The 26,109-nt window shown below is 55.5% G+C and overlaps 1 protein-coding gene across 2 annotated transcripts in view; it reads left to right on the forward strand.

Moving 5' to 3' along the window:
- Window positions 1–384: 384 nt before the first annotated feature.
- The window catches only part of CPLX1 (complexin 1), a 37,529-nt gene continuing 11,804 nt past the window's right edge, over window positions 385–26,109 (forward strand). The window contains exons 1-2 of one of the 2 annotated variants that reach the window (XM_060147472.1): window positions 385–519; window positions 1,847–1,951. In XM_060147472.1, the coding sequence (XP_060003455.1) occupies window positions 1,921–1,951 (31 nt within the window). In that variant the 5' untranslated portion in view covers window positions 385–519; window positions 1,847–1,920. The remainder of the gene's footprint in view (window positions 520–1,846; window positions 1,952–26,109) is intronic. The other variant, XM_060147473.1, reaches the window with a different exon arrangement.

Below are 26,109 nucleotides of genomic sequence, written 5' to 3' on the forward strand. Positions count from 1 at the left end.
TAGAAAGGGCTTCGCTTACTGGCGCCGCGCACGTATCCGTCCGCACGCTAGGTGCCCCAAACGGGCGGAAGCGGATGGGAGTGCGGGACCTTGTCTCGCCGTTGGGGGGGCGGCCCCCGCCCGGTCCACACAGAGGGGATCGGATGACGCGGGCTGGGGCCAGTATCTGGGGCTCTGGACTGAGGGGTGGGCCGGGGTCGTGCGCGCTGGCTCGGGAGCTCGCGCCCCGGGATCCCCCCCGAATCCGGCCCGGGGGCAGCGCTTTGGAGGGGAAAGGGGGGCGCGGCTCCGCCCCTCCGGTCCCCGCCTCCCGCGGGCGCCCGCCCAGCCGCCGCGGCCCCGCCCACCTCGTCACGCTCGGACGCGGGCGGGGGGCGGGGAGCGCCTCCATGTGATGCGCCCTCCTCGCGGTGCCCTTCAGCTTCAGCCGCAGTTCCAGGGGCGCCACATGGACCCGGCCGGCCCGAGCGCGCTCTGCCGCTGACCGCCCGCCCGCGCCCCGGCCCCAGCCCCAGGAAGGTAACCAGCGGCCCCGCGCGCAGCTCCTTCCCAGGACCCGCAGGGCGGGCACTCGGCCCCAGATGCCCCCTTCCCGGCCCGGGCTGGGCGCTCGGTCAGCCCCCGGCGGGCGCTGTCCGCCGGCGCGGTGCTGAAGCGGCCCAGGGGTCGCGGCCCGCGCCCTCCCTCGTTCTTACTCCTTCTCCGAGTCTCCTGCCTCTCGCGTCTCCCCTTCCCCTCCCTCGTCCTCTGTCTTTTTCTTTCTTTCTCCTGGCGCTCTCCCGCCTGAGGGCCGCTTGGCAGAGCCGGGCAACTCGCTCGCCCGCAAAGCCAAGGGGTGCGGCGGCCGCGGGAGCCCTGAGCCGTGCGATGGGGCGGTGGGAGCACTAGGAGAGCTCCGGCAGCGCCCCGGCCTCTCAGGGCTGGGCCCTGAGACTCCCTCCCCACCAGGAGGCAGGGGAGAAGTTTGGAAGAGAATCTGCTTTGCGGCAAAGGCGCCCCTGCGCGCCAGCGCTTTGCGGGGAGGCAGGGGTACGCTCGCCCCCCCATCCCTCCCCAGCCTGCACACACGCGGGTCTCCTTCATCTGAAAAGGAAAAAAACCCCCATAAAACAGTGGATCTCCAGGGACCTGGGTTTCCTTGCCAGGAGAGACCTCACCAGACAGGGGGTGGGGGGTGGGGGCACCGCAGCTGCTGTTTTTACAGGAAGCACCTCCTCACCAGACTTGCAGCTGGCCTGGACCCTGGAGGTCCCCACCCATGCAGATGCAGGGGGAGGGGTGGTCTGCCCCCCATTTCATTTGTTCCCGAAGGCTGGGGCCCCTGCAGTTTCTCCCTTCCACCCCAGTCTCTGCTGTGTGCAGGGGGCAGTGGGTGCTGGCCTCTCCCCTGGGTGAAACCTGGTCTCCCAAGACTTCCATCCGAAGCCAAAGGGAGCTCCCACCCAGGTCCCACCCACACTGACCTTTCCCATCCTTTAGATGGGTCTCCGCGCCCATGGCCCAGGGCTCCACCAGGGAGGCAGCAGAGCCAGTCACCTCCAAACGCCCCTGGGCCTGCCCCCACTTCTCAAAGGCAGCTTCTCCTCGGAGCTGCACGCTCCCATCCCTGCAGTAGCAGCCGGACGCCGGCTTCACAAGCCCCAGGGGCCCAGAGAGACCACTTTGCGGGGACCTTCCCAGACCCAGGTGCCTGTCCCATGTTGAAGTCCAGCCTCCAGGTGTTGGGGGGACCACGAATGATGCTTTCTCACACCCCAGACCTGCTTCTAGGGGAAGTTGGGAGGGGACAAGGAAGAAGTCCTCCCCCAGCCCCGTTGGTGACCTGTGACCATTTCCTCTCCCCAAGCAGAGAACTCCTGGCCACATTCGCATGTGAGCTGTGACCCTCCGAGGAGCCGCTGAGAACTCAAAGCCATCACCATGGAATTCGTGATGAAACAGGCCCTGGGAGGTAGGGAGAGGGGGGCACCCTGCACACCCAGCAGCACGCAGACACACGGGGTCTCACGCAGCACGTGGTCACCGTCGGACTTCACCACACAGTCCCCGCAATCACACCTACAGGCTCCCTCTGGACCGGGGCTGGGGGCTGGGGCGGGGGGACGAACAGGGAGGGGCCAAAGGCGGTGCGTCCTGAATCCCCTGGCCAGCTTTGGGGGTGGGGGAGGATGCATGCCAGTGCACTGTGTCCGGGCGGAGCCCCCCAGGTGGCCCTGAGCAGCAGTACCTCTGTCGGCCTTGGGAGGACACCCCAGGGCGCACCAGGGGTCAATCCCACTGGTCAGATCCGGTGGCCCCCCACGGGGACTTTGCTTCTGATGCGCAGGGGTGCAGCAGGCCGCAGGGTGGCCACAGCAGGCAGAGTGGGGGTAAGGAGCAGAGCTGGGCCCGTGGCCTCCAGCGAGGACTTCGCAGTGTCACGAGGGAGGGGCCCCGGCGTGCACAGGCAGGTAGCTTGTGTGTACCCACCTGCGTCCCCACCTCCCCGCCCCCGTGAAGGCAGTGCAGCCTCTTTGTGTGTTGGGCGAGGGGACCCCCCTTCCAGCCCTGCTGCTGCTTTTGAAAGGAATCCTGTGCCTCCTTGGGTCAAGGCCATCAGCACAGCCGGAGAGCCTGGCCCAGGAGAGGAAGATGATGTAGGACAGTGAGCTGAGACCCTGGCCCAGGAGGTGGGCGGGGGAGCACTGGCGCAGTTGCATCCTGGTCAGCCTGGCCCACGGGGCCGGCCCTGTGCACCCGGGCTCCCCTGGTGCAGCGCCAGCTCTGGGAGCTCCCTGTGATGGGAGCCGGCGGCCGCTGCCTGATTCTGCCATTAGAGATGTCTTCCTCGTGTGACGGGACCACCCCGGGACCATACGTGGCCTCTGTGGGTCACACCCTGACCTGACGCCTTTCACAGCCGGGCACGTGTCAGGTGATGCATGACAGGGCCACCTCTTGGCAGGAGTGATGGGGAGCTTTTCACCAGAGGTGGGGCACCATGGGGGCTCTGGTGCTAGGAACGAGGGGCAGGATAGAGGGGCCAGTGCCACTGTGCCCAGGACAGGAACCCCACGGGTGGGCTTGTCTCCTGGAGAGTGACTGCATTTCCACTCAACACAGATTAAATGGAAAGACGTCTGGGCCTGGCCCGGGGCCACATTTCCTGAGACTTCATGGTCAAGGGTAGGCTGCGGGTTGCGTCTAATCATAATGGTTACATCACTGGAACGTGATTCAGGGACAAAAGCAGCAGGAGGCACCAGGAGGGACCCAGGTTCCACGCAGCCGGTCCCAGGCTGTTACAGATAATTAATCAGGTGGCTAATTCGGGCCCCGAGGTGGGCTTGCAAGAAACGGAAATATCTGATTTCGCTGTCTGCGTGGCTGAAATCAGCTGGGTAATTGCCTGCCTGGATTCCCTTTGTTCCGTGTCAGCCCAAAGTTTCTCCTGCGGCAGTGACAGGGCGGCTTCACCAGTGACGTGGGAGCCTGGGTGCCGCCAGCGGAGGCCCCTCGGGCAGCAGGTACTCCCTGGGGCCCCAGACCCGGCGTTCCCCCGAACTCCCACCCCGTTCGCACCCCAGTGCTGCTGGGGGCAGGGGCTGCTCCAGGTGAGGCCTTGCTTTCTGTTGCCGTGTTTTCTCTCTCCCTGGTGGGCGTCATTTTGGTCTCTCGGGATGAGTGTGGGTGAGAGACAGACAGACGGAGACCAGGAGATGATTCCAAGAGGGGCCAGAGCCCCGGACACGGAGGCGGGACGAACCCCGGACGCCGTCCAGAGACAGGCTAACTCAGAGGGGATACGGCCAGAGACAGACCGAGAAAAAGATGAAGGGAAATGCCTCGGACACTGGAGTCACAGAGATGTGGGGAAACGGGACTGGAGGGAGGTGGATGCAGGAGCAGGGCAGCGGGAGCCAGGCTGCGGGGATCAGGCAGGGAAGGTGGCTGGGGGCTTAGAGGCTCAGAACAGGACAGCCGAGGAAAACATGGAAAAGACGGGGCGGCCGAGACGGAGACTGGGGAACCCGGGGAATCAGGTCAGGAAGTATAAATGCAGGACAGAGAGACAGACAGAGGGACAGACAAAGAGATGTAGACAGAGACAGATTGACACAGACAGAGAGACATAGAGGGACAGACAGGGAGAAACAGACAGAGAGGGAGACAGAGAGAGACAGACAAACAGAGAGACAGGGAAACAGACACAGGGAGACAGTGACAGACATAGACATACACAGACAGAGACAAACAGAGAGGCAGACAGAGAGGCACACAGAGACAGGGATGTATTAGAAACAAACTGAGAAATAGAGTCAGGGCCAGAAGCAGAGACACATCCGCACACACACGCACACTCAGAGAAAGGCTCACAGCGGAAATGAGGGGAGAGGCAGGCCTGGAGGGAGCCCCAGGCAGGCCTTGCCGCGCTGGGGACGAGACTCCATGTGGCCTAATTAAGCCGGGCCATCTGCCTGGCCCTGCCTCTCAGGCAGGCCCTTTGTTGGGGCAGAGGTTTCCAGGTGACTGCCTGGTGGGCAGAGCAGCTGCAGGACTCAGGATTCCCACATCACACAGACAGACAGACGGGGCGCCCACAGCCCCCCAGACGCATGCCTGTGTCTGCCCAGCCTTGTCCACTCTGGGGCTCTTAGGAGGAGCCCAGTCTGGGACCTGCCTGGGACCTGCAGGGCCGTGGACAGGCGCACGCCCTCCACACCTCTGGCCCCCACCTGTCTGGCCCTGACGTGTTCACCCCCCCTCCAGCACCCTTGAGCGCGGAGCGTTCTGGGGAGGGCTGACGGGGCTTGTCCGGGGCACACACGCCTCTCACTCCCTCAGTCATCTGGTCTCTGCTCTTCCAACAGCCTCTGCCCCGTCCATCCTGCTTGTCTGCACGATCTGGGCACCCCGAGGCGGGGCTGGGCCGTGGGCAAGCCGGCTGTGTGCCGGTGCTGCGGGACAGACGGGAACGCGCGGGGTCAGGGAGAGCCAGTTCACACTTGGGTGGCCGTGAGTCCCAGGCGAGCCCTGCCCGTGACCCTCTGTAGGCACCTGCCTGCCCCGTGTCTGCGGCTCGGCCCGTACCGGGGCCCCTGCCCTGCCGGCGGGCTTCTGGCTCTGCCGCTGTGGCTGCCGCGGGGCCCTGCTGAGGGCCCTCTCCTGCACTGGCCTGTCTGGTCGGACACAGAGCCCGCCTCTCTGGGGACCACAGGTCACGTGGGAGCCGGCACAGACCTCGGGGCACCTGCTGCTGGAGGGAAGGGAAGTGGGGGCTGATGCGGAGGTGTCACGTCGTGGTGACGAGGGGCCGCGGGGGGCAGTGCGGGCAGGCCGGGGAGGGCCGCTGGGAGGGGCCGGCAGGTGGGCTGCAAGCTGCGGGCATGGGGGCGGGGGCTGGCCGCGGCCCGGCTGTGGGTGGTGAACAGGGGGACTCAGGTGCTGACACATCAGCTGTCCTGCCTGTCACGTCTCAGCAAGGCCAGCGGCCCCAAACCCTGACTTCACGCAGACTCCCGGCTTCGAGCTGCTCCTCTGAGGGCAGGTGGGTGGCGTGGGCCACAGAGGAAGGGACGGTGAGATGGCAGGGTCTGCGCGGACGCCCGGCCTCTGGGCCCCTGGAGTGGACACTGGAGGGCTCTGCTCAGGGCCCACCTCTCTCTCTCCCTCTCTCGACGCAGCCCGCGTGGGACCGGGCGGGGCCCCTGGAGTGTCTGCTCTTAGGGCCTGAGTTCTCCGTGGACTGACGGGGCGCCTGGGTTCCTTCAGACTCAGAAGACGTGATCCCTGGGAGGTGGCTCTGCCGGCGCCTGCCCTGGGGCCGGGGAGCTGGGGGCACTCAGGGCTGGCCAGGGAGCATTCTTCTGAGGCCAAGTGGTCGAGGAAAGTGAACAGCTATCGGCAAACTTTTTCTCCCCGAGAGAAACGTCCTGGAGAACTTGACAGGTGTTGGGCCTCCTGAGGTCCATCAACACACCCTGACGTTTAACTGAGCCAGCGTTCCGTCCCCAAGAGAAGAAAACATTGACGCACGGTCACGTGATGCTTGGGAGCTTGTCTGCGGCAAAGTGGCCTTGAGCCAGGGCCAGGCGCTCCGCCGCGTCTGCACAGATCTGGGACTCAGGGTCCTCAAGGGTGTAATTTGAAGAAACTGTCTTCCCCCAAGACCAGGAAGTGGCGATGGCCCCGGAGCTATATTTGCCTCGTGGACAAGAGCGTGGGCAGTTGGCGGGGTGGCGTGGTCCCTGTAGACGCTCGCCAGACTAAATCAGGAGCAGTGTGTCTATTTTGGCCCAAGTGACCCGGTTCGTAGCTGTCTGTGCCATTGTTCCGCTCAGTGTGGCATGTTCTGTGTCTGGAACACGCTTAGGTCCTCCGGGCTGGTGAGGGGGAGGGGAGGGTTTCCTGGAGGAGGGCATGTCCGAGGTGGGCTCCAAGGAGGAGTGGACGGACTGGGACCCAGTACACGCAAAGGTCCAGGGGCCGTAGGGGCTGGGAAGGGCTTGGAGGGCAGCCCAGTGCCCAAGCCTAAGCTCAGGTCTGCCTGGCCACACCCAGGGGCTCGGTCAGTGTGGACAGTGTCCTGCGGAGAGTCGGCCCTGGGCCCGGCCTGCGGGCAGGGAGGCTGGTCTGGGCGCGGCTGAGAGGCTGCCCTCTCTCCAGAAGCGGGGGGGCAGGGGGCCCGTGCCTGGTGCGTGGGGAGGACGAGGGAACGACCAGCCGCTGTCCTGAGGCCGGCACGTCTGCGCGTGTGTGGGCAGCAGGAGCTCCAGCACCCAGACCTGCGTGGAGGGAGGGAAGGTGCTCTACCGACACCCCCCGGGGAGAGCCTGGGCCGGGGGCCTCCACACCTTGCTGGTGGTGGGCTGTGCGCTCTCGGCCGGGACACCTAGGGGGTCTCGTGGGGATCAGTTCCCAGACGTTTAGGGGCCACAGGGACCAGATCCAGGAGAAGGGAGGGCAGCGCCCTCTGTGAGCCAGGAGCCCTGGGCAGGGGAGCCCCCCTCGGGGCCAGCACCTCCCCCGCCTCTAGGCTGTTGGGGGCCTCCTTCCTCTTCCCTGCTGCCAACTCCGCAGCGCCCAGCTGAGGCCTGTCTGCAGCTGCTTTTGGGGGGCCCAGAACCGGGGCTCCCGAGGTCTCTGCCGGTCAGACGTGGCTCTGCCCCGACCCTCCCTTGCCTCGCCTCCTAGGACGTCAGGTCAGGGCCGCAGAGGCAGTCCTGTCCCGGCCCCCGGTGTCCGCCCGTGGGACTCTACGTCGAGGGCGAGGCCGGGCGTCCCCATCCTGTCCCAGACCCAGGTCCTGAGGCCTGAGCTGGCCGCACAGGCTCCCCCGCCCTGTCTGTCTGCTTCAGGGCTCACTCTGCTTGTCAGGGGCCTCCCACATGGCCAGGGCTGCTCTGCTGGGACACTGGCCGGGGGAGGCCAGGCTCTCTGGCATCGGGTAGGCTGAGCGTCACAAGGTGAGCTGTACTGCAGGGAAAGGAGCAGATTGGGAGGGAAACTAGAATTCTGCACTGGGGAGAATGCTTTTGACTCAGATTACAGAGAACCAGACAGAGTGATTTGAATCGGTTTGTTTTTTTCACATGATGAGGTGTCAGGAAGTGGTTCAGCTGCTCAGCGGTACCATCAGGGACCTGGCTCTGGCTCTCATTGTGCTACTGTCATCCTAGTGGAGCGTTCCGCTTGCTCCTCGCCGCCACAAAGTGGCTGCTGCTGCTCCGGCGTCACGTACACAGTCAGGGGAGGACGAAGGAGACAATCCCTTTGTCTGCTTGGCGAGTGTGTCTGTGGAATCTCGTAGATGGTTTCCATTTATGTGTCATGGGCAGGAAGGTCTGGGAAGGTGAGGGCCAAGGAGGCACATCACCCTCCAAACAAGGCAGCTTGCATCAGCTTGGGAAACCTGGGTTTCCAGGTGCAGGAGCCCCGGACCACGAGCTCTCAGAGGGCAGAGGTGCCTCCTCCTCCCCCTGCTCGCTCTTGAGAGCCGGGCTCCTTCTCCACAGGTGGCTGGCAAATACTTGAAGATTAAATACCAATTTTCACTCAGCATGGGCCGCCCAGATGCCATGTTGGATCGAGAAAGTGCTGGCTTACTTCATGGGGCTCAGTGAAGACGCTTCTTACCCCTTGTCTCGTAGAGAAAACTGCCTGTTCTCCCGAAGCGCTGGACAGCCCTCCCCTCGGGAGAGGGCACTCCTGGTGGTTCAGCCGCCACTCAGTTGGAAACGCTTTAGCCCCAACCAGGGAGTAAACTGCATATAACGCGCTTCAACGCATGAAGTCATTTCTTTTTTGCCTTGGTTGGCGAGGACTTCTGGTTGGGATTAAAGCGTGTGTTTGAATAGTTCCTGCGTGACGAGCTCTCAGGAATCTTGTGCTGACATGGGAGGCTGCCGGGCTGGCTCCGGGTCGCCCTGCATTTGATGCTGGGACATTTTACAGAGTGGGCAGGGACTGAATGAAAACCTCAGAGCCAGCATCAAGTCCAGGCAAATCCCAGTGCTGACAAGTTTCAGAGACCTCAGCCTCGTGAACCCAAACCCAGGTCAAGACGGATCAGGGGAGGGGGCTCCCGGCAGCTGCAAGCGGCCCCTCCCTAAGGCGGCCCCCTCGGGGCTCCTGCCCCGCGTGGCAGAGGAGAGGAGAACGGGGTCCTTCCGAGGCTCCTGCCGTTGGCTGTCGGCTGCTCAGAGCCCCGGATCCTGTCTGGGCGGGGGGCGGGGGCTCTGGCTGGGGTCCGTCCGGAGCCTCCTCCTGGCCTCTGCCTGTGCTCTGGGCTCCGTGCAGATCAGCTTTCCAGCTTTGCCCGCACTTTTCTCGTCTCCTGGACAGGGTAGAACGTGGCTTCTCTCGCCCCGCCGGGGTCAGTCAGGACCTCCGGCTGCTTCTTAGGGGGGCGGCCCCGTGGGTCCCTTTTGGTCCCCTGGACTAGACCATGAGCTGTAGTGTCTGAGGCCAGGCCCCTCCTTGGGGGCCAGTGGGAGGCTTAGGGTACTGGGTGCCGAGTTCTGAGGGTGCTGCCTGCTGAGTGCTGCGGGTGCTGTGCGTTGGACTCTGACTGCTAGTTCTGGGTGCTGGGTGCTGGGTGCTGGGTGCTGGGTACCAGTGCAGACTGAGCCTCAGAAGGTCGAGGACTCCTGGGGTCGGGCAGCTGGCCGGAGCAGCCCCAGGGCTGCATCCTTTGGTGCTAATGGCCGCTCCTAACATTCCCCGGGGAAAGCCGTGGCCGTGTCCGAGTGGAAACATCAGAACTGCCTGCTGAGCTCTGCTTCCTCGGCTGGGAGGTGGGCTTCACCAGGAGGGTGCTGGCCACCGCGTGCGCCCCAGGCCGCCTCAGCCCCGGGCGTCTGCCTTTACCCTCTGGGCCCCTGCGGCCCAAGAGCTGGCGGGAAGGCCGCAGGTGCGGGGCCTCTTGGGAGAGGAAGAAGTGCAAGGGCTGCGGGCGGGCGGAGGAAGCAGGGAGGACAGAAACAGTTTAACAGAAGCTGAGGGCGGAGCCCCAGCAAGCTGCCAGCCTCGGGCCCCGGAGGGTGTTTGGGGCCGAGGACCACCTTGCACTTAGCGTCCTTCAGAAGGAAGCCTCTGGAAATGGGTCTGCTCTGCGCCTGGCCCACGGGCTGCTGTCTGCCAACACCCTGCTGGCGGGGCCCGCCCTGCACAGGAGCAGACGCGGCCGGGTCCGTGAGGCCCGCACAGTAGCACCCCGACGCCCCCCTGCCTCGCTGTCCCACTGCAGCTGTGCATCGGGCTGTGGTCAAGGGGGTCTGTGCGCCTGGCACCAGGCCTGCGTGGAGGTGGCTAGGAGGGGCTGCTGGGGGACAGCAGCTCGTGAGCCTCTGCTTCCGCCCCAGGTGGCCTCAGGGCCCAGGCCCTCCCCCGGCAGACTGGGCAGCGGGTGAGCGCAGGGGAGCTGGGGTCCAGGCGCGAGGAAGCCGGCGGCCACACCACCTGTCCCAGATCCTGGTTCTGTTTGGACTCGCTAATCAGCATTTTCATCTTGCCTCTGTCTCCACGTGTCCCCTCCTGAAGCCAAGACCAGACGTGCCACCTGGCACCTGGCTCAGCGGGCAGGGACAGCGGCGGCGGCCTGGGGCCTCTCCCCGACGGGTGTGGAACATCTGACCAGTGCCCCAGACCAGCAAAAGAGGTTTTCCAGGCCACAGAAGCAGGAGGAGCGTCACAGAAGATGCGGGCAGCGCGGGCCGGGATCTGATTTAGTCAAGACTAGAGCGGGGGCCTTCCACGTGACCAGCCAGCCGGCCAGCCCCCCGGCCGTGCCCCTGGGCCGGCTTCAGGAGGCGAGGCTGCCAGGCCTGGGGCCAGAGCATAGTGGTCAGCAGGGTGAGACAGGGCCCATGCCTTGGGCCTCCCCTCCCCGAGGGCTGGGCAGAGACGCTCCGGAGGGGGTGAGCTCTGTCTGCCGGCTAGGATGAGGCAGAGTGTCCACTCGCCCGCCCCCACTCCTTCGGAGCTTGGCCAGCAGGTGGGAGTGCGGCTGGACAGGCGTTTGGAAGCCGGGCCCCGGGGCGGTGGATGATGGACAGTGGATGGTGGCGAGACAGGTTTGGCTGCCCCTTGGACGCTGGTCTACTCCTTGGCCCGGGGTGTCGAGGAGACTCCGACGCAGGCCAGGCAGGTGGTGCCCGCGGACCCCGGCCACAGGCCCCTCAGGCCAAGCACCTCCACAGGGCAGCGGGGGGGGGGGCGTCTTTGAGGGGCTTCGCTTTGCAAGAACATTAACTGTTGAATGTGTATCATCACAATTAACATCTGATCTAACTTGTGTCACCTTGACTTTCACCTTTTTTAAATGCTTCCTTGCTATTTCACTTATTTAATCTTAATACATTGGACTAAATTTTCTTTTTAAAAACCTTCTGCAGTGTTTTGGAACCCGCACGCCCTTTGAAAACATTATTCAAGCTCTAATTGTTGCCGTCATGGGCGACGCTGTGTGTTTCGAGCTCTCGCCAAGTCCCTCCGGCGGTTCTGTGAGCTCCTCTGTCCGGCCTTCACCCACACCCGCCTCTGTTCTTTGTGATTCCGGTCTGGAGGCTTGGTATTACCGGTGATGTTTTCTTAATACATAAACTTTTTTTTTTTTTTTTTTTTGCGGTTCGCGGGCCTCTCACTGTTGTGGCCTCGCCCATTGCGGAGCACAGGCTCCGGACGCGCAGGCTCAGCGGCCATGGCTCACGGGCCCAGCCGCCCCGCGGCACGTGGGATCTTCCCGGACCGGGGCACGAACCCGCGTCCCCTGCATCGGCAGGCGGACTCTCAACCACTGCGCCACCAGGGAAGCCCCCATAAACATATTTTTATCTTTGCATTCAATTTGATGAGGTATTTATCCACGTTTATTTTTTAACATGAAAGTGGGTTTTTTTTTCCTACCATGAAACTAATAAATGTTCATTGTAAGGAATTGCAATAATACAGAAAACATAAAGAAGTGATATGGAAAATTGAGACACCACGTTGCTTTCAAACTCATCTGCTAGAATCACTCATTACTTATGTGAAATAATATTATTTTTTTCCAGGAGAAATGCCTTCAGACCTGTTTCTAATTTTAAAAGACTCTGCAAAGTTCTTTACGCTATCCATTTATTAGAACTAGCTCGGGGCTCAGCTGGCTGTGCCAAAGCTGGGGGCCGAGGATCAGCCTGCCACGGTGACTGTGGCTTAAAACAGCTTTAGACAGAAAACGCGGGACAGCGTCATTTCCTGACAGCAGCCCTTTGAACAGTGCGTGTTTCAGGGAGGTTTCTGTCTGCTGTGTAGACAGGTTTAGACGAAACTCGCCCTTTGGGTGATGAGCTACAGAATCAGTACAGACTTAACTCCAAGTTCCAGGAACAGTTTGTAAATATTTGCCCACCTTCCTCCCATCCTCCTGGCAGAGGTGGGGCTGCAGGTATAACTCGAATCCAGACCCAAGGAGCCCGTTGGAACGGAAAGTACCAGCAAGGAGCGGTCTTTGTGGACGCGTCCCCGCTGTTCCTCAGTAATGCGCTCGTGGATCATCTCAGACACTCCGCTGGTCTCCTGGAATGGGTGGGGGCCCTGAGCTGGGACAGACCTCCTGCCCCTCCCCCATGTCCCCTCGGCAACAGGCGCCTTGACGACGCTCTTTCCTCCTGAACCTGTGGTTTGCCCTGAGTTAACGCATCTGGACTCGGGCACATTCCACCCCATCAGCACTGTGCGCTGTCCCGCCTGACGGACGAGGCCCCTCTCCTCTCTCCTCTCCTGCTGGGCCTTTGGGAACTTTCCAACAGAGGGTGCGCAGGAGGGCCATGGGGTCTATTCTGCCTTGGGGCATAGCTGCCAGTTGGGCTGGGTATAAAGTTGTAGATTTTAAAGAATTCCTCCTTGGAATTTTGAAGCCTTTTTTCAGTTGTCTTGCAGGTTCTAAAGTTGCTATTAAGTCACATGCTGCTCTCACTTCCAGTACTTTCTACATGACCAGTTTGCTTTTCTCTCTGGAGGCTTTTACAGTTTCCTCTTTGACTTGGCATTTTGAAATTTCAAACTCTCAGGACCTTGCTGTGGGTCTTCTTTCACCCCCTGCGGGTGCACTTCTTCGGCCCGGGGACAGGGCTCTGGCTGCCTCCTTGCTGAGCCCTCACCTGGCCCTCTCAGCTCTGGGCCGCTCTGCTCTGATTCTCTGTTTCCTTCTGTTTTCTTTCCCATTGTTCATCTCCTTATCTTTTGTTCTACTTCCTGGGATATTTCCTTCATTTCATTTTCTAACTCTTCAACTGAACTTTTCATTTCTGCATTTACATTTTTAACTTCCAAAATCTCTTCCATGCATTCTGAACGCCCTCCCTTTCAAGGGTTCCCCTGGCCCTTGTACTGTCTCCTCTGAGCACCCTTGCCTGTCTGGGTGCCGCCTTCATGCTGGGGGCTCTCTGGGTGAGTTCTGAAAGCCTGGCTGAAGTCCTGCATGCTGTGGGGGACTTCTGGCTTACCTGTGGGAGAAACATGTGGGAAGCTGGCTTTTATGTTTGGAGAGCCCCAGATGGTAGCATCTTTCGGTCTTGTTGGGAGGCGTGGCTCCATTTCTCCAGAAACAGATTCTGCGTGGCTGGATGGTGGGTTTCGTGAGCAGGGCAGTGGGTGGGGGCTTGGCGAGGTCCCCAGTTTCGGGAAACAGAGAGCCCCTTGACCCCTGTCTGTAGGTGGATGCGTCACCTCTGCCCCCACAGTGCCTGAGACTGGTCTGAGCCTGGAGGGGCTCTGGTTCAGTTTCTCCAGCGAAACGGGTTTTTGATTCCCCCTTGCCGCTTGGGTGGTGGGTCCCCAGGGCGTGGCGCGCAGGTGCCCCTCGTGCAGACCTCAGCCCCTCCCCCAGGACCTAGCGCCTCTGATACCAGAGTCAGCCTGGGTTCTGCCTGCACGTGAGCTGTGCAGCGGTCTCTCCCCCTGTTCTTGCTTGGGTGCCCCCTGCACGTCTGCTCTCCATTTCCCCAAATTGGATACCTCGGCCACCTTGTTCTCTCCTCTCCTGTCTGTTTGTCCTCGTGGAATTATACTTTCACATTTCCTCGCTCCAGTTTTAGTGGGGTTGTGGAAAGCGGTTTAGATAAGCACGTGCGTTCGATCCAGCATGTTTCACTAGAACTCGGTACCATCAGCTGTTAGACCTCCTGGAATTAGGACATGGAGCACAGGGTTAGCTGGAGTGAGCCCGCCGGGTGTCGAGAAGACCAGTGCAGGCAGACCTCAGAGATATTGCGGGTTTGGTGGCAGACCACCGCGATAAAGAGTGTCGCAGTAAAGTGAGCCGTGGGAATGTTTTGGTCTCCCAGTACAAATAAAAGATGTGTTTACACTACACTGTCATCTGGTAAGTGTGCAATAGCATTATATCTAAAACAAGATACATCAAGTGTACATATCTTGATTAAAAAATTTTACTGCTAAAAAATGCTAACCGTCATCTGAGCCTTCAGTGAGTCATAATCTTTTTTGCTGGTAGAGGGTGTGAAACATTGTGAGAATTACCAGAATGTGACAAGAGACATGAAGTGAGTACATGCTATCGAAAACATGGCGCCAACAGTCCTGCTTGACGCGGGGTTGCCACAGACCTTCAGTCTGTGAAAAACACAGTATCTGTAAAGGACCACAAAGCAAATCACAGAAAAACGAGGTACGGCGACATTAGGACAAGTGGTATTACGGCATCTGGTACTAGGACACCTGGTTAGGATGCTCGGTATTAGGGTAAGTAGTATTGCAGCGTCTAGTGTTGGGATGCCTGGAGTTAGGATGTCTGGTATTATTAGGATACCTGGGGTTAGGACGCCTGGGGTTAGGACGCCTGCCATTGGAACGCCTGGTGTTAGGATGCCTGACATCGGGACATCTGGTATTAAGATGCCTGTCATTGCACTTGAATGAATTCACGACCATTGACTTAACCAGTACCGAATGTTGTGCATCACACATCCAGCCTGTTTACACTCATAAACAGTGTTGCACTGGGCATTCCTGCACTTACATCCTGTCAATCAATATATATTTATTGAGTTCTTAACCATAAGCCAGACACACAGACGGAGAGTCTCCATCTGATGAAGCATACATTCTAGTGTCGGAAACAGACAAACAAAACCCAGGTCCATAAACAGTACACGTGAGGCCTCAAGAGGTGGCGCGTGGGACAGAAGTCAAGCAGGAGCCTTGTCTTTCAGGCGTGTCCTTGTGCTCAGGCGGCAGTGCTGTGGCCGCAGAGGGTGGCCTTCAGGAAACCACGATATCCTCGTGTTTTGGGTTTTTTTAATTAATTTTTATTGGAGTGTAGTTGCTTTACGGTGTTGCATTAGTTTCTGCCGTACAGCAAAGTGAATCAGCCATACGTATACATATATCCCCTCTTTTTAAAAAAATTTCTTTATTTTATTTCTTTATTTTTGGCTGTGTTGGGTCTTTGTTGCTGCGCGCGGGCTTTCTCTAGTTGTGGCGAGAGGGGGCTACTCTTCCTTGCGGTGCGTGGGCTTCTCGTTGCGGTGGCTTCTCTTGTTGTGGAGCACAGGCTCTAGGCGCGTGGACTTCAGTAGTTGTGGCGCACAGGGTCAGTAGTTGTGGTGCACGGGCTTAGCTGCTCCGCAGAGTGTAGCATCTTCCCGGACCAGGGATCGAACCCGTGTCCCCTGCTGGCAGGCGGATTCTTAGTCACTGCGCCAGCAGGGAAGTCCTTATCCCCTCTTTTTTGGATTTCCTTCCCATTTAGGTCACCGCAGAGCACTGAGTAGAGTTCGCTGAGCTATACAGTAGGTCCTCATTAGTTATCTATTTTATACATGGTATTAATAGCATGCGATGTCTTTGTTGACATGAATACAATACGGCAGAAGGATGTGCACGGCTAATCTTCTGCCACACGTTTCCAAACTGCCCTCTAAGTAGATCTCGCTAAAATATGCCGCGGCCAGGCTCCATCGTGCAGATCACACACACGCTCCCCAACATGGGTCTTGTCAAACTGTTGCCGATTGGGTGGATAAAGTTGATCTCATTTTTAATTACATTTTGGGGATAACAGTGTGATTTAGCATCTTTCATTCACTCAGCAAAATTTTTGAACACCCAGTATTTGCCATTATTATGATTTCTACGTTTTAGGTGAATGTTCTGTTATTTACCGTTCCACGCTTGCTGTTTGCCATTTAACTCTGTGATGTTCTAGATATTCTCGCCATACGTGTGTATGTAGTCAGCGCTGTCGGTCCTTCCTCGTTATGCTGTGTTTTCCCGCTTCTCTGCACACCTGGAACATTTGCACTGGACGCCACACATTGTGAGTTCGTTCACCCGGTCGCTGCTGGCATTTCTGTTTTCCTAAATATACGCACTTTGCTCAGTATGCGATCAGCTTATTTAGAGACAGTTTGATTCTTTCCTTTCTTGTCTTTAAGCTTTGTTAGGTGGGAGCAGAGCCATGTTTAGTCAGGATAATTTTCCCCACAACCGAGGTCGTCCCTTCTTCTTATTCTCAGGGATGCCTGGTGATCTGTGGCTTCTTCTGCTCTTCCTCTTGGGAGCCTTCTCGTAAAAGGCGGAGATGTTGGATTGGGTAGAAAATCAAGACCCAACTTTATGAGGCCTATAAGAAACCCACCTGAAATATGAAGACACAAATAGGGGAAAAATAAAAAGATGGAAAAAGAGAAGCCATGTTAATATTAATCAAAAGAAGCCTGGAGGGGCCACATCAGTGTCAGACAGAGATTTCAGAGCAAAGGTTGTGACCGAGGGTGAAGACGGCCCTATCCCAGTGAGAAAGGAGCCGTTAATCAAGAGGACACCACAGTCCCGACCATTTCTACGAGTAATAACTGAGCTTCAAGACGCGTGAGCCAAAACCGGCAGAACTTAGAAGAGAAACAGACAACCTGCAGGTTCGGGTGGCGACACTCAGAAGGACGCGCAGACCTGAGCAGACTGCCAACCGGCCTGGCCGACTGACTCTACAGACACTTCAGATGACACTCACAGCTCACAGAGCATCTAGCCAGATAGACCTTCTTCTTGAAGACACTTCAGATGACACTCACAGAGCACTTACCCAGATAGACCTTCTTCTTGGCCACAAAACCAGTCTCAATAAACGTAGATGATTCTAGCCATGCAGAATGTGTTTTCTGTCCACACTGGGACGAAACAAGAAGTACACAACAGAAAGATATCTGGGAAATCCCCCCAATATTTGGAAACTAAACAACCCATGGGGCCAAGAAGGGATTAAGACGGAAATTAGAAATTATTGTAAACTGAATGGAAATTTAAAAACTAATTTGTGGGATTCAGGAAAGTCATGTTTAGAGGGAAATTTATATCACTAAACACCTCAATAGAAATGAAGAAAAGTCTCAAATGATTAACTTCAACTTCTTTTTTTAAAAATATTTATTTATTTATATTTTATTTGGCTGTGTTGGGTCTTAGTTGTGGCGTGTGGGATCTAGTTCCCCGACCAAGGATTGAACCCAGGCCCCCTGCACTAGGAGTGCGGAGTCCCAGCCACTGGACCACCAGGAAAGTCCCTTAACTTCAACTTCTAACATCTGAAACTAGGAAAAGAAAATCAAACAAAACCCAAAATAAGTAGAAGAAAGGAAATAAAGATCAAAATAGAAATTAATGAAATGGGGGTGGGGATGAACAAAGTTAGTTAAGAAGATTAATAAAATTGGACTTGTATCCAGAATACCAATTACCATTCAATAATAAGATCAACAACCCAATCAAGAAATGGGCAGAAGGGGCTTCCCTGGTGGTGCAGTGGTTAACAATCCGCCTGCCAATGTGGGGGACACGGGTTCAAGCCCCGGTCCGGGAAGATCCCACATGCCACGGAGCAACTAAGCCCGTGCGCCACAACTACTGAGCCTGTGCTCTAGAGCCCTCGAGCCACAACTACTGAGCCCGCATGCCACAACTACCGAAGCCTGCGCACCTAGAGCTCGTGCTCTGCAACGAGAGAAGCCACCGCAATGAGAAGCCCGTGCACCGCAACGAAGGGTAGCCCCTGCTGACTGCAGCTAGAGGAAGCCCACGTTCATCAACAAAGACCCAATGCAGCCAATAAATAAATAAATAAAATCTATTAAATATATATATATATATATATCTCATGCACATGACTTTAAAGCAAAAAAAAAGAAAGAAAGAAATGGGCAGAAGCTCAAGGAGGTGGACCATAGCCCTCAGCTCAAATTGGGAGATCGAGGTGGCAGGTCACAATGAGAGCATGACCTAGATGGGATGGGAAGGGATGGGAAGGGCACTGCCTCCCCTGGGGTCCTCCTCCCCAAACCCATCACCCAGTCTAATCAAGAGAGAAACATCAGACAAATCCTAATTGAGAGACAAACAAAATTCCCGCAAAGCGCTCGTCAAAGCTGGCCAGGTCATCAAACAAGGAAAGTCTGAGAAATTGTCGCAGCCCAGAGGCGCCTAAGGAGATGTGACGACTGACGTATACGGTCCCTGGACGGGATCCCGGAACAGAGAGGGAACCGCAGGCAGACACTGTGGAAATCGGTTAGTAACAACGTTCTTGACGTGGGCTCCTCGACTGTGACAGTTGCGCTACTCTAACGTTACGTGTTTGCGGGGCACGTGGGAACTCTCTGTACTGCCTCTCTTCATAATTTTTCTGTAAATCTAAGATTGTTCTAAAATAAAAAGTGCATTTTTGAAAGTGTGCAAACGATTTGAATAGGGATTCTGTCAAAAAAGATATAAAAATAGCTACTAAGCACATAAAAAGATGCTTCACATCCCTGTTAGGAGAGAAAGGCAGCGGCTGCCTCGCACCCGCCGTGGCGGTTAGAACTTCAGGGGCACCTAGGAGCACGTGCTGGCGGGAACGCGGAGCAATGGGGCCCCGTACACGCTGGTGGGAGTTTAAAACGGCACAACTACTTTGGAAAACAGTTGGCAGTTCCTGCAAAGTGGAACCTCGGTTTGCCACACAACTCGGTGCCCACTCGTGGGTATCCCCGCACGACAAATGAGGGAGGCACACACACAAGACTGTCTGCGCGGCCTTATCCACAAAGACCAAACTGGGAGCAGCCCCGCGTCCGTCACCGGTGACCGGACACAGCCTCGGTGCCCACCCTCTCCGCCCTGAAGGGGAAGGAACGGTGGGCACTCAGCAAAGCACCACCTCGGCGAACAGCCAGCCCCGCCCCGCGATGGCCGCCTGTGCTGTGACTGTGTTTATGTAAGATTCTGGGGAGTGAGGGGCAGGCACAGAAAGGAGGTCAGCGGTCGTCTGCGCGTGGTTTGGTGGGAGGAATTACACGGGGCCACCGGGAGCCTCGGGGGGACGGATGTGCCCAGTGTCCTGACTGCGGTGGTGGCTTCATGGATGTGCACGTTTGTCTAACTGCGTGATTTATACCATGGCCGCTACGCCTCCGTTAAGCGGCTTTAAGATGGGTTGTGTTACCGAGGACGCCCGCCGTTGGGATGGTCAGGTGTGTGGACCACGGTGCCTGAGGCCGGTTTCCAGGCGGGCCGGGGACAGCTAGAGCTTCAGCCCCTGCCCTCGTGCCTGCGGGGCGGCCCCCTCAGCTCAACACCCTCCACAGGAGAGGAAGGGAGAGGCCGTGCGGGGCCCTGGGCGGGGGCTGGGAACAGGCACACGGTCCCTGCCGCACCCGGCGGGCTGGGGGCCCCCAACAGCGTCGGCACATAACTGCTTTCTGATCGGGCCACCTTTGCATCCCTAAAATGAACCTTTTCTGTAGAATTCTGTAAGAAATGCCAACCTTCAGTCCCATCTCTGGCTTAGCATTTGGCACTGCTGTTTCCGTGGGAGCCTGGCCCGCCCAGCCGAGTTTTGGCATCTTCTTGTGCTGATTTCACAGAAATAACCGGGAGGATTTCCTTCTTTTCCTCCCTTCCAAGAACATTCTAAATATCGTAAGAATTATCTGTTTCTTGACTGTTTGAAAGAATGCATCTGTGAATTCTTAGGCATAGTTCTGAGTTTTCGACAACATTTTTTAGAAAATCTACTTCACGCAGGTTTTCAAGTGTATGGATAGAGTGTAAAGATGTTACTTGATCATTCTAACATCTAACGTCTAATGCAGCTGTTTCTCCCTCACTTTTTCCTGAATTCGCATATCTTTGTGCCCTTTTCCGTCCCCTCGACCCGAGCAGGTGCCTGTCCACGTCCACGGAGTTTGAAGCTCCACCTCTTTGGGGCGGTGCCCTTGCTGTCGGCTGAGCTCGCCTCCCCCTGCCCCCCCCCCCCCCCCCCGCAACAGGCCGGAGCCCAGGTGTGAGGCCCGGGCCCCAGGGGTTTTGCAGGCTGGCTGCCTTGAAGATCTCATTAGATCTTGCATCGCATGGTACTCAAGCTCCCAGAAATGCAGCGACTGTAGTTTCACTCGTGTTTTCTAACGCATAAGAGAAACTTCACGTCTGTAGGGTTGGGAGGAGGGCTTTTGTTCCCAGTTTCCCTGTTTTTCGTGCTGTCTACTTTCCTGACGCCATCAGACACTCGGTCTCATTCCTACTTTGAAAACATGTTGAGGTTGTCTCTGCAGCCTGACATGTTTTTTTGAGATATGGGATTATAAATTGATTTAAATTTTCTCTTTTCTTATTGTGATAAAACGTACATGACATAAAACTTGCCGTTTTAACTATTTTAACTATTTTTGGGGGAGTGGGGCTGCATTGGGCTTCGTTGCTGAGCGCGGGCTTTCTCTCTAGTTGCGGCAAGCAGGGGCGACTCTTCGTTGCCATGCGCGGGCTTCTCATTGTGGTGGCTTCTCTTGTTGCAGAGCATGGGCTCTAGAGCGCAGGCTCGGTAGTCGTGGTGCACGGGCTTAGTTGCTCCACGGCATGTGGGATCTTCCCGGACCAGGCTGGAACCCCTGTCCCCTGCACTGGCAGGCGGATTCTTAACCACTGCGCCACCAGGAAGTCCCTTAACTATTCTTAAGTGTACAGTTCAGTGGCATTAAGTACATTCACGTTGCTGTGCAGCCGTCAACATCCGTTTCCAGAACTTTTCAATCTTCGCAAACTGAGGCTCTGTCCCCGTGAAGCACTGACCCCCCCCCCCGGCTCCCACCATCTACTTTCTGTCTCTCTGATTTTGCCTACTTTAGGGACCTCATGTAAGTGGAATCGTACAGTATTTGTCCTTCTGTGTCTGGCTTGTTCCATTTCGCATGATATTTTTAAAGTTCACCGCATTGTAGCGTGTGTCAGAATTGCGTTCCTTTTAAAGGCTGCATAGTATTCCATCGTATGGATGGACCACACTTTGTTTATCCGTCATCTGTCGGTGGGCATTTGGATTATTGTGATGCTGCTGCTGTGAGCACGGGGTACGTACATCTACTTTCAATTCTCTCAGTGTTCCTGCTTTCAGTTCTTTTGAGTTTATACCCAAAAGTGGATTTGCTGGATCCTATAGTAATTCTATATTTAATTTTTTGAGGAACCTCCATACTGCTTTCCACGCAGCTGCACCATTTTAAGTTCCCACCAGCAGTGCACAGGCCTCCAGTTTCTCCACATCCTGGCCGACACTTGTTCCCTGGGTTGGTTTTGGTTTGTTTGGGTTTTAAGTGATGGCCATGATGATGACTGTGAGGGGAGCCTCTTCAGGCTGTGGACGAACATTCGACTGCTCTTTGTGAACGTTCCATGAGTCTGAAAAAAACACGGGCTGTGGTTTTTAGGATCTAGGTTTGGCATGAACCTGGTTTGTAACCTGCCAATCTGTTTTCTGTCTTTAGATAATCATAAAAACGTACACAGGGTTTTTTTCTCCTTGTCTGCACTTGGCCCTCGTATCGCATGGTGGAGCCCCCCCGCCCGCGGCCGCCTGGGACTCCCTGACATGGGGGCATCGTGGCCGCGTGGCCCTGTGCCCTAGAGGTCAGCTCGTCTCCAGCCATTTGCAGGGGCTGCAACCGAAACAAACAGGCCAAGTCAGCGGCCTCAGCACCGGCTCCTCCAGGGACGGGTGTGGTTCATCGGGATGGATGTAGGGAGGGGCCGGCAGGGTGGGTGGGTGAGTGGATTCTGAATGCGCTTGAGTGTGACTGTGGCCCAGCCCACTGGGAGCACACCCCCGCCCAGACTCCGGGGGCACCTTCCTGGGCTCCCCAGCGATAGACATGGTCGCATTTAAAACATCTCCAGGGCTTCCCCGGTGGCACAGTGGTTAAGAATCCACCTGCCAGTGCACAGGACACGGGTTCAAGCCCTGGTCTGGGAAGATCCCACATGCCGTGGAGCAGCTAAGCCCATGTGCCACAGCTACTGAGCCTGTGCTCTAGAGCCCGCGGGCCACAACTACTGAGCCCATGTGCCACAACTACTGAAGCCCACGCACCTAGAGCCCGTGCTCCGCAACAAGAGAAGCCACCGCAATGAGAAGCCCGCACACAGCAACAAAGAGTAACTCCCGCTCGCCGCAAATAGAGAAAGCCTGTGCACAGCAATGAAGACCCAACACAGCCAAAAATAAATAAATAAAATAATTTAAAAAAAAATTTAAAAGAAACAACATCTCCAGTCAATGATCTTCTCACTGTTACTCTCCAGGTGTTTCCAGGACCCACAGCAGGGATGCCATTTCCCATCCGTAAGGCACCTGGATCAGATCTCCTCTGGCATTTATTCTGCCACGTGAACCCTAACTTTATCTAAACCCCCAAAAAAGAAAAAAGAAAGAATCATTGGAGTTTCCGTTGGAAGCGTAACCCAGGTTGTGTACAATCGTATATTAACTTTGGAGGGACTGGCATCTTCATGACACTGAGCCAGCCCGTCAGGAAGCTCAAGAGTCTGTGCAAAGCCGTCACATTTAAGGAGATATTTTCTACGTGCAGGTGCCATAGGTCTCTTTGTTAAACGTATTCCGATTTTCTACATTTATAATTATCGTAAATGGACCATTGTTTCCATTTATGTTTCTAGCTTGTTATTGGTAGTATGAGGCAAATTTTAAAAATTATTTATCTATAAATATTGCACTTAGTCATTCTGCCACATTCCATCATTGGTTCTGTTTGGTTTTCACTGGAGTGTCATGAGTTTTTTAGGTATATGGTCATGTCACCAGCAAAAGAGGTGGGTGCGGAGAGAGAATTTGATATCTCCTTTTATAGTGTAATACCCCTTAATTTTTCTCCTTATGAAATTCAGTAGACCCTCCAAAACAATTTTTTAAAGGTAATAATGAAGTTCCTAAACTTTCTCTTTTTCTTCTTTAAAATTAAAGGCTATAACTTTTCCTCCAGAAACAGTTTTAGCCGCGGATCCCAGCTTAGCCGTGGATCCCAGCTTAGCCGCGGATCCCAGCTTAGCCGTGGATCCCAGCTTAGCCGTGGATCCCAGTTTAGCCACATGGATCCCAGCTTAGCCGTGGATCCCAGTTTAGCCACATGGATCCCAGTTTAGCTGTGGATCCCAGTTTAGCCGTGGATCCCAGTTTAGCCGTGGATCCCAGTTTAGCCACATGGATCCCAGTTTAGACAGAAAGTGCTTATTTTTCTTTGCTTTCTAGAGTTTTTACAATTTCAGTTTTATTTCTCCTTCAACTTAAGGGTTAATCAGGGACATGTTTCTAAAACTCAAACTTGTAAAGTTATGGGTTTGGTCATCTTTTCATTACTTGGATCTGGCAGGGTGATGACCGGGGAAGACGGCCGGGTGACGACCGGGCAAGACGGCCTGTATCACACGTCTCATTGCTCGTTTGTTAGGGCTTTAGATCAGTTTGGGTGTGATGTGATTGACGCCGGGTGAGCACTGCCTGGGTAAAGTGCGTTTCCCTGGGTTCTGACTGTTGCACGGCCTCTTGGCAACCCGCAGCCCCCCACCTGCCCTGGGCCCCAGGCAACCCTGACGTGTTTGCGGTCACCATACACGGATTTGTACTTCTGTTGACATAAGTGAAGTCATAGAATTTGTGCCTGGCTTTTTTCACTCAGCGTAAAGGTTTTGAGATTCCTCCACACTGCCGAGAGCATCAGTGCCCTCGGGTGGACGGACCAGCCTTCGTGTGTCTGTTCACCTCCTGATGGGCGTTGAGGGGCCTCTCTTTTGGGGCTGTTACAGATTGGGCTGCACATGCCATTCCCACTGCGTCTCCATTTCTCTGGGTAGGTGCCGAGGAGTGGGACTGCGGTGGAGGTGCACGTTTAATTATAGGAAACTGTCCAACTGCCGTCCCAAGCGGCTACACCCCCGCCGTCCTGCCGGCCACGGGCGAGGGTCCTGGGTCCCCCCCAGCTTCCGAGCACATGCTTGGTCTTTCTCATCGTAGACATCGTGTGGGCGCCTGGTGGTCCCGCTTTGTGAGCTCAGTCTGCACCCTAACGGCCGAGCGTGTTGATCGCTCTTTGTAAGAGCAGGCACGTCTTTTCAGGTCCTTACTTGCCACCTATGTCTCTTCTCTGGTAAAATGTCTATTCAGAGCTTCTGTTTTTAAAATCAGGTGGTTTGTGTTCTTGTCCTTGAGTTCATTATGTATTCTGGTTATAAGAGTTTATCAGACGTATCGTCTGCAAATATATTCTCACAGTCTTGCCTTTTCTTTCTCTTTTAACAGTGTCTTTTGAAGAACAAGTTTTTTGTCAATGAAGTCCAGTGTATCAGTTTTTCTTTTAAGGCTCATGCTTTTTGTCACCTGTGTAAGGAATCTTTGCCTAGGTCAAGGTCACCAAGATTTTCTTTTCTGCTTTCTTCTAGAAGTTTTATAATGTTAGCTTCTCCATTAGGTCTGTTACTGAGCTTTGTATAAGGTGTGAGGTTAGGGAAGACATTTATGAGTTTGTTTGTGCATTTGCGTAGGAAGTTCTCATTGTTTTAGTACCGCTTGTGAAAAGGCTATCCTTTCTTCACTGAATAATCTTTGCAACTTTGTCAAAAACTCACTTGACCATATATGGGTCTATTTCTGGACTGTCTATTCCATTCCATGGGTCCACATGTCAATTCTCCTGTCAGTACCGTACTGTCTGGATTATAGTAGACCTTGGAAGCAAGCAGGGTAAGTCCTCTAAAGCTGTTCTCCTTTTGCAGAATTGTTTTGTCTATTCCAGGCCTTTTGCCATTTCCATATAAACTTTAGAATGAGCCGGTAAATTTGTTCAAAAAAGCCTATTTGCATTTTGTTTGGGATTGCACTGAATCCAGTGTTCGGGAAAACTGATCTCATAGCAGTGCTGAGCCCATGAACATGGTGTATCTCTATTCGTTTAGGCCGTTTCAGATTTCTCTCAACAATTCTATAGTCTTAGGTAAAACAGACTTGCACATCTATTAACAATATAGTCATAGATTTTTATGTTTTTGTCAGCATTGCTAATGGAATTGTTTTTATTACTTTTCTTTTTAATAAATTTATTTACTTATTTTGGGCTGCATTGGGTCTTCGCTGCTGTGTGCGGGCCCCCTCTAGTTGTGGTGAGCAGGGCCCGCTTTATTTTGGGGTCATATTCAGATTGATAATCAATAAAAATTTGTGGTGTTACGTGAGAGTCTAGTTTCATGCTTCTCACAAGGAGCTCAGTCACCCCAGGGAAATATGGCTCTCTTCTCCAGGGTTCTGAGGCCCCTCCTGTCACTGGCCACGTGTTCGAGCCCCGTGTCTGTGGGTCTACAGGCAGTCTGTCCACTCGGTCACTCTGCCTCCCTCCCCTGCAGAACTGCACGCTATGTCCCACGCATGGCGGCCCCTCCTGGCAGGAGGCTCACCTCGTCTGCTTCTCCCTGCGGTGTCTCCTGACCAGGGGCCTTTGCATTTCTTTATGCAACACTCTTCACTTGCCAATTGTCACAGAATTTCCTTTCTAGCTCTTTTTTTTTCTTTTAAATTTATTTCTGGCTGTGTTGGGTCTTCGTTTCTGTGCGAGGGCTTTCTCCAGTTGTGGCAAGCGGGGGCCACTCTTCATCGTGGTGCACGGGCCTCTCACTGTTGCGGCCCTCTTGTTGCGGAGCACAGGCTCCAGACGCGGAGGCTCAGTAGTTGTGGCTCACGGGCCTAGTTGCTCCGCGGCATGTGGGATCCTCCCAGACCAGGGCTCGAACCCATGTCCCCTGCATTGGCAGGCAGATTCTCAACCACTGCGCCACCAGGGAAGCCCCCCTTTCTAGCTCTTGAGAGTCTGAGTGCGACTGCACAGATCTGTGACTCAGTTTGTGGAGAACAGACATTACATTACGGAGTCTCCCCATCCATAAGCCTGACAATTATCTTTCTTTCTTTAGGTGTTTTTTAGTTTTTCATTAAATTTCATAATTTTTCCCATAGTTTTATTTCAAGTTTAAAAAGTAGTTTTCTCTTTTAAAAAATTGACTTTAGTCTAAATGCAACATGGTGCCCTGGATTGGATCCTGGAACAGAAAAGGACATTAGTGGAGAAGGTGGCGGCGTCTAAATACGGCCTGTGGTTTGGCCAATGGCAGAGTGTTGGTCATTTTCGCTTTGATGAACGTACCAGGGTCAACACGGGGTGATGGTGGCCACTGGCGCTCAGGAGCCCTTGGACTACCTGCATCACTCTTCTGTAAACCTAAAATTATTTCCAAATGAAGTTTTAGGGGTCAGCTTTA

This window comes from Lagenorhynchus albirostris, chromosome 4, assembly GCF_949774975.1.
Source record: "Lagenorhynchus albirostris chromosome 4, mLagAlb1.1, whole genome shotgun sequence".
Lineage (NCBI taxonomy): Eukaryota > Metazoa > Chordata > Mammalia > Artiodactyla > Delphinidae > Lagenorhynchus > Lagenorhynchus albirostris.